This window comes from Hemitrygon akajei, chromosome 23 (genome assembly GCF_048418815.1).
Source record: "Hemitrygon akajei chromosome 23, sHemAka1.3, whole genome shotgun sequence".
Classification (NCBI taxonomy): Eukaryota; Metazoa; Chordata; class Chondrichthyes; order Myliobatiformes; family Dasyatidae; genus Hemitrygon; species Hemitrygon akajei.
In genome coordinates this window covers 42,944,440-42,957,804 of record NC_133146.1, presented here as the reverse complement: position 1 = coordinate 42,957,804, position 13,365 = coordinate 42,944,440, and the positions used below count along the sequence as shown (strand labels likewise).

The 13,365-nt window shown below is 39.4% G+C and overlaps 1 protein-coding gene across 1 annotated transcript; it reads right to left on the bottom strand.

Moving 5' to 3' along the window:
* Positions 1-218: 218 nt before the first annotated feature.
* nkx6.2 (NK6 homeobox 2) lies at positions 219-3,195 on the bottom strand. Its single transcript, XM_073026827.1, has 3 exons — positions 2,530-3,195; positions 1,882-2,054; positions 219-1,086 (listed from the first exon to the last, which is right to left on the bottom strand). Exons 1-3 carry the CDS (start codon positions 2,942-2,944, stop codon positions 832-834), a joined length of 843 nt encoding a protein of 280 aa, XP_072882928.1. The 5' UTR covers positions 2,945-3,195; the 3' UTR covers positions 219-831.
* Positions 3,196-13,365: the final 10,170 nt, after the last annotated feature.

The window sequence follows — 13,365 nt, the reverse complement described above, 5'->3', positions numbered from 1 at the left end:
CGCACTGTGCTATCAAACTTTAAGGTATTTCAGGTACCATAATACCACAGACCCGATATTCAACAGCTTTTGTTAGATTGATCACCGATGGTTCACAGTAATTCACAGCGAGCCAAAAGCAAGTGTTTTAACCAGATATAATTTGACCCATTGCATAAGTGATCCGGCACTTAATTCGGCGGACAAAACCAGCCGGATTCGGACGACTAGGTTTCATATTGTTAAATAATTTATTGGCAATACAAAGTTCTTTTTTCAACTATCGTGAACGCAATAATATCCTTCCAATCATCTTCAACAGAATATTCAGAGGTTTCCTTGGGATTTAATGGCCCCGATTTGGAATGAAGCCTCCGAAGGAATTCACCATCACGGGCGAAAACAAAATATTAGCTTTTGAATGTAAATACACAAAAAATTTACATTTAATTTTTTACAACACAAGCGTGCATCATAATATGTACAGCTACAGTTTAAATCTGTAATTCATACAAAACGATGAGTTCTGGTTGTTATTTCTTAACACCGAAAATCCTAAGAAAAAGACGGGAATAATGGAGATTGAAGGGGGAAGATAAAATCCCAGCTTCTCTTTCCAAATGGTCTGTCTTCTGCACAGGTTCAGTCCGTAATTGATATAATCAGGCTGTAAGATAATTCCATAACTTATTCTGTAAAAAATATATACATCTCACATACATTAGGCTGTACAACACATATCACTTATTTCTGTGGAACATCGATTTATTTAAAACGTTTTTATACCCTGGTTAATTCAGCCTTTGAAGTTCTTCAAATAATTATTTCGCCTTTTTTTTGTGTTGAAGTTTGTCACAAAATTTCTGGGCTGTTGTTGTGTGGGTCCAGGATGGTAAGGGAACTGGCGGTTTTGTGCTTTTTCAGTAATCGTGTGATTTTCTCGTCGTCTGAGTTGGGATCCAGAGGTCTATTGTACTCATCCTCGTCCTCTTCGTTTTCCGACGTTTCTTTAAGTTTTTCAGTCTCTGAGTCGTGCTTCTTCTTGGCCGTAGCCATTTCGGCAGCGTGCTTCTTCCTCCATTTGGTCCGTCTGTTCTGAAACCACACCTGTTGCAAGCACACAAAATGGAACAAAATAAATGATGCGCATTCCACTGCCATTTCCCGCTACCCTTCCAGCCTTACTTTCATTTGCAAGGCCGCAACAAAACGACAACAACCCGCAACGTAATTAAACTATTTTCTTAAAAATTGCAGATGCAGCGGTGGGAGGAGCTGAGTTTTCTATTTGCCTAATAGCTCTTCAAAGTCTTAAAACTAAGTGAAAAGAAACAACGGCGTGTAGAGAGGAAATTGTGAACTGTTTTTGGTCTCAATACACATTTCGGCAGCATCACGGTTTACCCTGAAACTATTTGCGGTGGAGAGTCTTGCAAAAACAAAACAAAAGCACTAGCAATAGTCTTCAGGCCAATATCGTTAATTCTTAAAGGACAACCAGTTGTAGTAAGGTAGAATACATGTACACAATGAGCGGTTTACCGTCATTCAGAACTTTTACCTTACGACCTACAGTATATTCCCAACAATTTAAAAACAAAACACTTGGCCATTTTTATTTAAGTGTTTGTAGAGTCTTCCATTCGCTTGAATATCAAAAAAGTATTTTAGTTTGTTTCAAATCCTGGCCTGGTAAAAGTATTCGGATTATGTTTCCTGAACTCTGGTCAGAAATATCTACAATTCGGCAGCGTTCAACCCAAGGTTTGAAAGTCCAATTAAATAAGACTCTTGTAACATTTAATCAAGAAAGCAGCGGCCTGTTTGCCTCCGAATTGGTGTGCAATACATTTCCTGTCTCTTTTAGTTTATTTATTGCAGTGAAGATGGAAAATGTTTTACCTTAACTTGGCTTTCTGTCATTCCTAGAGAATAAGCTAATCTGGCTCTTTCTGGTCCGGCTAAATACTTCGTTTGTTCAAAGGTCTTCTCCAAGGCAAAAATTTGTTGACCTGAAAATGTTGGCCTGGAATGTTTCTTCTTTCCGTCCTTGTCCAGAACTAAACTACCTTGCGCTGTGGGAAGAAAAGGAAAACAACTTAAAAACAACGAAATACATCAAAACACACGAGCCCATTTAAACTAGCTGGTCGTGTTTTTAAAGTTCAGCGTATGCAAGTAAAGAAACAGAGGCGGGTGTTGTTAACTGATATTAGCTCTGTAATTATTTTTACAAATTTGAACCAACTGGTTAAAGAATATTATTTCCTCCCACAATAGAGAAGTGATCATCAGGCCGCATTGATTAACGAGCCACGTCTCATCAATTGAATCAATGTTTATTACCGATGTTTACGACAATGGCAGCTGTATATCAGCCAAAGTTTTGAAATGCTTAACTGAAAATATTTCTACAAAATCAGAAATGTCAAGACCGTGTTTTGGCGAGAGAAATCACACGGCAGTCTTGAGAGCAGACTCCTGCGTGCTATTATTTTATATATTTTTTTTAATTTTAAAAAAAAGCAAATGTGCGTTCACCGTACGTACTTGGACAGGCCAACCTGGGATCTCTCCATGGGGACCCCTGCATCATTCCCGGCCAGAAGATTGGTGGTCTCCCCGGCAATTCAGCAAGGGGCTTGGGGTACCTCGAGACGGCAGCTGCTGTTGGACTAAAATACATCCCCGCCGTAGTGGCAAGTCCGCTCAGTCGAGGAAGTCCGGAGAGCAGATTGCCAGTTGTGGATGGGCGGCCTAGAATGTCGCTAATTCCGTGCGGCGTTCCCAGTGGGATCTGTGCGTTCAAACTCGCCAGAGCCGGGGCTTTGAAGCTCGAGGGATTCTGCAAAGAGTAGGGAAATATAGATGTCTTCATTTCAGTCATATTATGAAGCGCAGCCAGCGGCGTACTGCTCAGGACGAATGCACTCTGGCGATTATCCATCTGCCCGACGGCTAACATTTGATCAGATCATAAATTTGACAGGACCCACCAGTAAATGCTGCGAGATCTTGGGTCGTGTTTGCTCTTGATTATTTTTTAAAATCTGGATTGGAGATAAGTGTGCCCCTAATGGCAAGTGTTGTTATTATTTTTCCAGGAGAGTGTATCCAGAGAAATGTCCAAGAAGTCTGGCTGCTCAAAGCTCTGTTCTCTTGCCTGCACGCTTTCCCGGGTTTAAGGTGAAATTGACTCGATTCGATCGCTAGGGCGCGGGAGATGCGCTGATAAACCACAGCAGCACCTGCCACTCTCCCATCCCGATTGGTCAACGGCGGCCACTGTGTCCATGTGATTGGGCGATCGCCTGCAATTCCTACTCCTTCCTGGCTCGCTGGAGGTGCGTCATTTCGGAATTCGGAGCAACCGATTCTACTTAGAGACCAAAACACTTATCCAGACCACAGGCTGTACATTGGTTTCCGTTTGAGTTTTATTTCATATTTGTCTAAGGAACAATTAAATCTCTTCCTCCTTCTCTCTTTCTCCCGCCCCCTCTCTCTGGAACGGCATTCTTCTCCTTCATTTTCAAAATTTGTGCAACTTTGTTTTTACTATAATTGGACTGGAGTTCAGGTTGTTTCGGGCAAAAGTCCACAGAAGTCAAACTCATTTAGTTGCAGAACGAAGAGTCTGATGCCCGCGTTATCCTTAATTGCCGTGTAATTTAACAGATCTCACTCATCTGTGGTATTAAATGAAATGATCAACGAAAAGAAGGGAAAGGCTCATTGAAACAAATGTAATAATTTCACTGAAGTATATCGCTATCTTTCAGCAATGGGATTTTCCTCTGGAATTACGATTCTCCAGAAATATTTAAGGGATTGTGAGAATTTCTTCTTTGGGCTTTTAGTGAGTTCAAAGTTAATAGCTAAGAGCAAGAATTTAACTTTCCAAAAAAGCGGACTATTTAATGTCAAAAATAACATCTTAACAACGAATTCACCGAGTTTATTTTTAAAGTTAGGCATAACCCGCTTCAACATTTGTGATTTGAAGGATTGTGGTACACGAATATTCCACGACATTGCTTGCAATTTCAATTGCCCGCAAAAACCGAAGAATTCATCTCATCTACTTGTTGCTGAAACGGAAATCATAAAGCCTCCTCTTTTTCGGTGTGCCTGATAGTAAACGAACTAATTCGGAACAGCTGTTCCACTCGTTATCATGGGGAAAAGACTCATTGTACATGACAGCTTACAATGTGAGTGAAATACAATTCTCTGATGCTCCGTTAAAATGCCTGTCATTTTTTTTTATTGCCATTTCATTCATTTAAAATTATATTTAATTTTTTTTGGAAATCCACAGTTTGTGCGAGTTTTGAAATAATTCACAAGCGTTACAAACCATGATTTCATTTTTACGTCGGATTTGTTTTAAATATTTGAAGGTTTTCAGGTTCACCGTTTAAACATTAAAAATGATCGGCTAAACAACTGGACGAATAATGTACAAGACTGAACTCAGAAAGTGAAATGGCTTGTAAATGTTTATTCAGTATTAAACACTCACTTAAATTAATATGAAATATCTTAAAACATAGCTGAATAAAATTCAACTTATATGGAAAACTTAAATTGTACTATTGTTTATGAAACTGGTCCTCCTTTTCCTTCGAGATTAACAAGTTTTAATATACATCAACTCTCCCTGGAACTAATTATAATCCTCTATCATGTTCCATGTAATTTGAAATTATAATTAATAGCTCCTATGATACATATTTCCACTGCGATGGTTACTTGAAAGTTATACTTCAATCATTTAATTCAACAATACCACTTTTAAGAAATCACCCGTAGCATTAACTGTGATATGCGAGCTCATATGGAAAGAGATTATAATAGGCGCAAGTATTCGCATTTGGTACAAAGTTTTGTAGTAACGAGAATCGGTTTGTCTTAGTTTCATCCCAAGCAGAGTAGTTCAAGCAACTGTAAAGTGTAAGTAGCGGAGGTCAATGTTTTACCAAGCAAGCGCTTTGAGAATGTACGGTGAGACCTCTAGCGAGCAAAGAGGGTTTAGCAGGGATGGACTCAAACCCAGGCTCCCAAGTCATAGCACATTCATTAGAAATTTAGCATTAACTATATTATTTCAGTTAGTAATCGTAATCTTCGACAACTGAGCATCCTTTTTGTACTAAAGGCATAAACTGGTGACAACAATCACAACAGGTAAGTGGGAATAAGGCAGGTTCCTTTATGTTTCAGTAGCGCGTTAAGTACCATCTAACAGACCCGCGCATCCAGCGTCCTTATCCAACACAAAGTATTGAAATCCAAGTGACTTCATATAAAATCGAAAAGATCAGATTAGCGTCAGGTAACACGGTCGTGATTAATTGGGACATTTTCATTTCGAGGGAACGTTTACCAGACACTTATCGATTGCCAATGTGCAAAGTATTTAAATTAGGACTTAATGAATTTCCTTAATCTAAAAGACTCAACTACGGCAATGCAACAAGATTGCTCTAATTACCAATTTTGTTCATGCCGGTACCTCCCATTTCAACATTCTGTTCAGAGAAGCCCCCCGATTTGCACTCCACGTTGTTTTATATCTCAGTTCATGTCATTTTTCCATAACATAGTGACATTTAAAAATAATATATCGGCGATTTGGTCTAGCTCCTTTTCAACTGCTGTTATTAATCCGTGTATATCCCGTCAAATTTAATCTCAATAAGGGTTTACATCTTGGAATTAGTAGACCACTAGGTTTTGTTTGAAAGATTGTCTTTGATAAGCCCCGTCACTTTCAACCGGTTTTATATTCTCACATTCGCTGCGACCGACCGATCCACTGTATCAAGCGGCATGAAACTTCAATATTCTCCAATTTATTGCAAAGTCCAAATGACTTGTTTTGTGATAAGAATGGCTTCAACTGACGTTTTAAAAGGAGCAAAGAAGAAATAGACGTGTTCACTGCAGTCGATACCGTTTCGATATCGAATCTTTTGAACTAGATAGGTTCAAAAGATTCAAAACAACGACCGGTTTATGAAAAGTTAGGGCAGCAGTCATAGAAACATTGGACATTTATGTTTTTACAGTTATACGTATAACTTCATTATTTTCATATATTTACGTAACTTATGAATTGAAAGTGAACAAATAACTCGTTTTAATTGAATTTGAAACGTCTATTTTTATCTTACATTTATTTATTTCAACGGGAATTGATAGTTTAGGGAAAACCAATTAACGTCCACATCTAACACCCGCTCTCCCCACAGCACCCACCGTCTGACCAATTCAAATGAACAGACCATGATTTAACGCTGTGAAACCTCTTCGATTCCTGTTGACTTGTGTTGGGTGTCATTAAACATACTTGTTTTAATGGTTTCGACACGGAAGTAAATGGCTGCTGTCTTTTTTAAGATCAAGTTACATAAATTATGGAGGAGCTAGCACACGACAGGTCCGTAGATCGATTCGACCCTCAGAGGTAAAGCAAGCAATGGGATCCTCCAAATGGGCTGAGATTCAAATGACGGTGTAGAGTTTCGCTAAGGGTACAGGTTGTACTTATTGAAGGGAGACAAGTCAGCATTCCCATTCGTATCGTATCCAGAATATTTTGAGAACAAAATGCCGACCGGTGAAAATGCGCACAGTGCTTTCCACTTAAACCTCCAAATCGACTTGCGATGGTGCAACTTGACATGTTCTGGTTAATTCTAAAACATTAAACCACTTCAGTGAAAGTCAAGTAAATCTAGAAAACGTTTTGAGAGGAGGTTAAATTATCAACTAATTATTTATCAATTTTGACTAGTATTGGAGTCTAGTGAAATTGAAAAGAGAAATCTTTCGTGATTAGAATTATTATTTATTGTATATCAAACCTTTTCTGATTATTAAAGCAAGCTGGGTACGATACACGTAAGTATACTGAGTACCTTCATAGACGGTGTATCCATTTCTGGAAGAAAATTTCGAGAATAAAACAACTCGTATAAAAACAGACTGCCTGCCGCACATGATTTTTGTGTGCGGATCAAATTTTTGAGTTAAGGTGTAACAACTAGTTATAGATGCTTGAGAACTTAATGAACACGCATAACAAAGACAGAACAAGCAGACAATTGTCTCTAACTCTTTTCGGTTTCTCGTGGTGACTATAATGCTATATTAATAACAGCTGACTTAGTTTGGGAGTCCTTCGACCAGAGTCAACTTCAACCCTTATCTCTTCAACTGAATATCTCAATACTCGCATTTCATAGACTGCACATATATACATTTCAGTTTAATTTGTATCAGTTCTGGACACATTTGAAGACTTGGCGTAGATGTTTCGCGAGTTTCGTGTATCTGGTACTTAAATGGCTACTTTTCAATTTTGTTTCCAAGTGCAAATTTTGGATTCGGACGAGAATTAAACATATTTTATTTGGAAACAAACTGATATTGCAATACGTTTTATTGAGCCGTTAAAAAAAGAACAAGTCTTAGTGTAATTTCTGAAGGAAAAAGACACAATGCTGAAAGTACATACTCATCGAAGCTGAACTCAATGTTTTCGCGTTTGGCTAACCTTCTGGATAATTGTAGAATATTCGCTGCTCGGCAGTTACTATAGTCCGATAGCAACGCTAGAACATGCTAAATCACTGCTCATTGGGATACCTATTTCAGGCCTAAAGGGGAAAATGAGATGAACAAGAGTCCAGTAAAATATTAACACTGACTTTAAAAAAATATTTCGCCCAAAGCTGTTTAAGAATTAACGTGAATCATATTGCATTCTGTGGATAAGCGAGTATTCTTGTGATCCGCATAGTTCCATGATAATTCTTTACCACCCCAATCCCATTAAACTATCTATTACACTTGAAACTATGTTGGGATTGTTTTGCGGAAAAGCTATTTTCGGCAAATAAGATATCTAAATGAGAGAATTTGATTTTAAAAACGCAAACACGAGGAAATCTGCAGATGCTGGAAATTCTTTCAACACACACAAAATGCTGCTGGAACGCAGCAGGCCAGGCAGCGTCTATAGGAAGAAGTATACTGCCTGGCCTGCTGCGTTCCACCAGCATTTTGTGTGTGTTGAAAGAATTTGATTTTCTGTTTACAGTTACAAATGGAGGCATTTAATTATAATGTTCATTACAGAATAAATTGTTTTTTAAATACTTGAAAGATTTAAAATGTAAAAAAAAGAAAAATATCCTATCTACTTTATTAAAACAGAAACTGAAAGGTTTTTAAAATGTTCCAGAAGCAATATGAGTCATTTCAAATAATGTTTAATTACCTTTGAATTTTATGGAATATACATGCAAAATATTTTTACTCAATAGACAGTAAATGTATAGCAGTGCATCAAAATAAAATCATTTATTGATTTCAACAATTGATTTTGGTTTAAAGCCTTCAGATTAACTTGACTTGCACAATGATTCCATGAAAGCAGGAGAAGCTTGCAACAACTACTTATGCAAAGTATGGTTTTTGTTCAATGCATCTGCCACATGTCAGCATACCAGCATTATTTTAATAACCAATATTTTTCATTCTGTTTTCTGACTTGGTAATTGAAGTTTGAAATCAGCTACCATTCAGAATTCACTAAAAAGCTACTAACGTTAAATTGAAATTGAATTTGTAGCATTTAGCCTTTGTTGTTTTGCATGGACACACCAACTCACTGTGTTTCTATCATTGGGCTGCTTGGTGTATTATGGCAGTCATTAGAAAAGAAGCACATAATAACAGACTTTGAACATGGCAGTCTGGAGTCCATTCCAATTCACCGCTTTTCATTTCAGGAGTTCATTGACAATATGATGCACCCAGCACATAAGAAACAATGTCCACTAAAAACAAGTAGGAGACTTGCATATCAAATGTTATGAACAGCATTAAGAAATTATCAATGATCACTTGGACAAGGGCAGTACTTGCTCCAGACTGCTATTTGTTGAATACAGTTCAGCATTCAACCCAATCATACTCTCAGTTCTACTGTATTTAACAAGCTCCAACCTCCCTCTGCAACAGGATCCTCGACTTCCTCACTGGGAGACCACAGTCTGTGGGAAATAACATCTCTCACTGGCGGTCAGCACAGGTGAACCTCAAGGATGTGTGCTCGGCCCACTTCTCTACCCTCTCTACACTCATGATTATGTGGCTAAGCCCAGCTCAAACACCATCTATAAATTTGCTGATGGCACAACTATTGTTGGCAGAATTGCAGATATTGATGAGGAGGTGTACAGGAGTGAGATAGATCAGCTGGTTGAGTGGTGTTGCAGCAACAACCTTGCACCCAACATCAATAATTCCAAGAAGTTGATTGTGGATTTCACAAAGGGGAAGTTGAGGAAACACACAGCAGTCCTCATTGAGGGATCAGCAGTGGAAAGGGTGAGCGGTTTCAAGTTCCTGGGTTTCAGCACCTCTGAGGATCTATCCAAGACCCAACATATTGAAGCAATTACAAAGAAGACAGGGCAGCAGGTGTATTTCATTAGGAGTTTGAAGAGACTTGGTATGTCACCAAAGACTCTTGCAAATTTATACAGATGCAGTACGGAGAGCATTATAACTGGTTGCATCACAGTCTGATATAGCAGGGGGTGGAGGGGCACTGTACAGGATCGGAAAAAGATGCAGAAAGTTGTAAACTCAGCAAGCTCCACTGTGGGCACTGGCCACCCCAGCATGCAGGACAGCTTCAAAATGCGATGCTTCAAAAATGCAGCATCCATTACTGAGGACCTCCATCACCCAGGACATGCCTTCTTCTCATTGCTACCCTCAATAAGGAGGTATGGTCGCATGAAAACACACACTCAGTGTTTCAGGAATAGCTTCTTCTCCTCTGCTGTCAGATTTATGAACGGATAATATACCCATGGACACTACCTCACTATTTTCACCTCTTTTTTCACCACTTATGTTTTTAAATGTGTACTTTTTGAATGTATAATTTTTATTATACATTGCATTGTACTGCTGCTATGAAACATCAAATTTCATGATATATGCCAATTATATTAAACCTGATTCTGAAAAACAGAAGTTGACACTAAGGAAAATAAATCCAGAAGGAACATTCAGTGAATCCCAGTAACACTGATTTCTCAACTTCCCAGTAACTTCTGCCTCCTTCCCTTTCTCTCCCCTTCCATTCCCTATTCTGGAACCCCCGTACCCCTTCTCATCTGCCTATCACCTCATTCTGAATCCTCTCCTCCTTCCTTTCTCCCAAGGTTCACTCTGCTCTCCTATCAGATTCCTTCTTCTTTGGCCCTTTACCTTTTCCACCTATCACCTCCCAACTTCTCACTTCATCCCCCTCACCTGTCTTCACCTACCACCACACAGCTTGTACTCCTTCCCCTCCCCCACCTTCTTATTCTGGCTCCTTCTCCCTGCCTTTCCAGTCCTGATGAAGGGCCTTGGCCCAAAATATTACCTTATTACCTTCCATAGATGTTGCATGACCTGCCAAGTTCCTCCAGCATTTAGATTGTGTACTCTGTCATAGGGTTTCCTGTGGCAGAGGTGAGTGGGTATAGATTTGATCTCTGGGTCTCAGCAGAATTATAATTTACTCAATCTAAGAACCTCAGGGGTCCACCAACAGCATTTGTGTACCCCCTCCCCACTCTGTCCATTGTCAGCAATTAAATGTAGACCAATGAAGTTGCTCTAAATCCTTCCTAATTTTTCTTTCACCATCCTAGTTCTTCTATCAATTTACTTGTTAAAACTGGAAACAGGGTGAGTAATACAATAGAGACCTCATTAATGTTTTTTAGGTTATTGTTTCTCACAATGTGTTTTTGATATTTGAATTCTATCACACTTCTGTGTTGGTCTGAGAGTTTGAAGATTAGCCTTATCATTATCACTCATAGATGCTGAGATTTAATTAGACAATTTACAAATAACAACATTTCCTAAAATATACACATTAAAAGCAGAATTCACACTAAATCAATGGTCTTGAGAGTTACTTGTTCAATAGATGACAATATATATCTATCATGTTAAAGCAGAACATCCCCCAAGTCACCTGAAGTATGCCAATGGAGATGTTTTAGATTATTGAAAAAAACTTAATCCTATTGTAACATGTTTCCCATCTCATACTTCGAGAATCACTGAACCGAACAATTCAGAAGCACAATTTTCAAGGCACATCTTTTATGCCAGTTCATCACACCAGATACACTCAAGTTTGTAAAACAGCAAGAATATTGAGGGACTAAATATCACACAAGTCAAAGTCAGGAAAGACAGACAGACATACATTATTGATCCCGAGGGAAATTGGGTTTCATTACAGTCGCACCAACCAAGAATAGTGTAGAAATATAGCAATATAAAACCATAAATAATTAAATAATAGTAAGTAAATTATTCCAAGTGGAAATAAGTCCAGGACCAGCCTATTGGCTCAGGGTGTCTGACAGTCCGAGGGAGGAACTGTAAAGTTTGATGGCCACAGGCAGGAATGACTTCCTATGACGCTCAGTATTGCATCTCGGTGGAACGAGTCTCTGGCTGAATGTACTCCTGTGCCTAACCAACACATTATGGAGTGGATGGGAGACATTGTCCAAGATGGCATGCAACTTGGACAGCATCCTCTTTTCAGACACCACCGTCAGAGAGTCCAGTTCCACCCCCACAACATCACTGGCCTTACAAATGAGTTTGTTGATTCTGTTGGTGTCTGCTACACTCAGCCTGCTGCCCCAGCACACAACAGCAAACATGATAGCACTGGCCACCACAGACTCGTAGAACATCCTCAGCATCGTCTGGCAGATGTTAAAGGACCTCAGTGTCCTCAGGAAGTAGAGACGGCTCGGACCCTTCTTGTAGACAGTCTCAGTGTTCTTTGACCAGTCCAGTTTATTGTCAATTCGTATCCCCAGGTATTTGTAATCCTTCACCATGTCCACACTGACCCTTGGATGGAAACGGGGGGTCACCTGTTAATAAAATAAAGAATTGTTGTGAAAGCAATGAGTAAATATTAAAGATCTTAAAATAAAGATTAGCTTTATTGATTACATCGTATGGAAACATTAAAACGTAGAGTGAAATAATTTGTGTGTATCAACAGTTCGAGGATGTGCTGGGGGCAGCCAAAAGTGTCATCATGCTTCCAGCACCAACATGGCATACCCAGAACTGACTAACCCTAACCCATACATCTTTGGAATGTGGGTGAATACCAGAACAAGTTCAAGTTCATGTTAATTGTCATCGGACTGCATATATATATATATATATATATATATATATATATTGGGCTCATAAGGGAGAATGAGGAGGTGATAGACAGATGCTGCAGGGAGGAGGTCACACCAAGGTTTGTAGGAGACAGATAACTGGGTGACTGTCAGGAGAAGGAGGGGAAATGCACAGCCAGTGCAGAGTACACCTGTGGCCGCTCCCCTCAATAATATAAAACTTAGATACTATTGAGGAGGATGAGCTATCAGGGGGGAGCCACAGTGACCGGGTCTCTGGCACTGAGTCTGGTGCTGTGGCTCAGAAGAGCAGAGAGGTGAAGAGGACTGCAGTTTTGATAGGAGATTCTTTAGTCAAAGGAATAGAGACAAGGTCTGTGGGTGTGATAGAGAAACCCAGATGATATGTTGCCTCCTTGGTGCCAGGATCAGGGATGTCTCGGATTGTGTCCATGGCATTCTTAAGGACGAGGGCGAGCAGCCAGAGGTCTTGGTACATACTGGCACCAATAACATAGATAGACAAGGTCAGGAGGTCCTGAAGTGAGATTTTAGGGAGCTAGGTAGAAAGCTGAGAACCAGGACCTCCAGGGTAGAAATCTCTGGATTGCCAGTGAGGGTAAGAATAGGATGATTTGGCAGGTGAATACATGGCTGAGGAACAGGAACTGGTGGAGGATGCAGGGGTTCAGATTTATGAATCATTGTGATCTCTTCTTGGGAAGGAATGACTTGTACAAAAGGGACAGATTACACTTGAATCCAAGGGGGTCCAATATCGTTGTGATTAGGTTGGCTAGGGTTGTTTGGGTGAGTTTAAACTAATTTGGCAGGGAGATAGGAACCAGACTGATAGTGCTGAAGATGAAGTAGTTGGTTTACAAACAGAGGCAATGTGTAGCAAGACTCGTAGTAAGGAGATGCTGATGATAGGGCAAAATTACAGCCAAAAGGTTGAGTTGCAATGTTAAAGGAGGACAAAATTGAAAAGGGTGAATACAGAACTAAAGGTGTTATATTTGAATGTGCATAGTATATGGAATAAGGTCCATGATCTTGTAGCACAGTTACTGATAGGCAGTTAAGATATTGTAAACATCACTGAATCACGGCAAAAAAGGAGATTATAAATGGG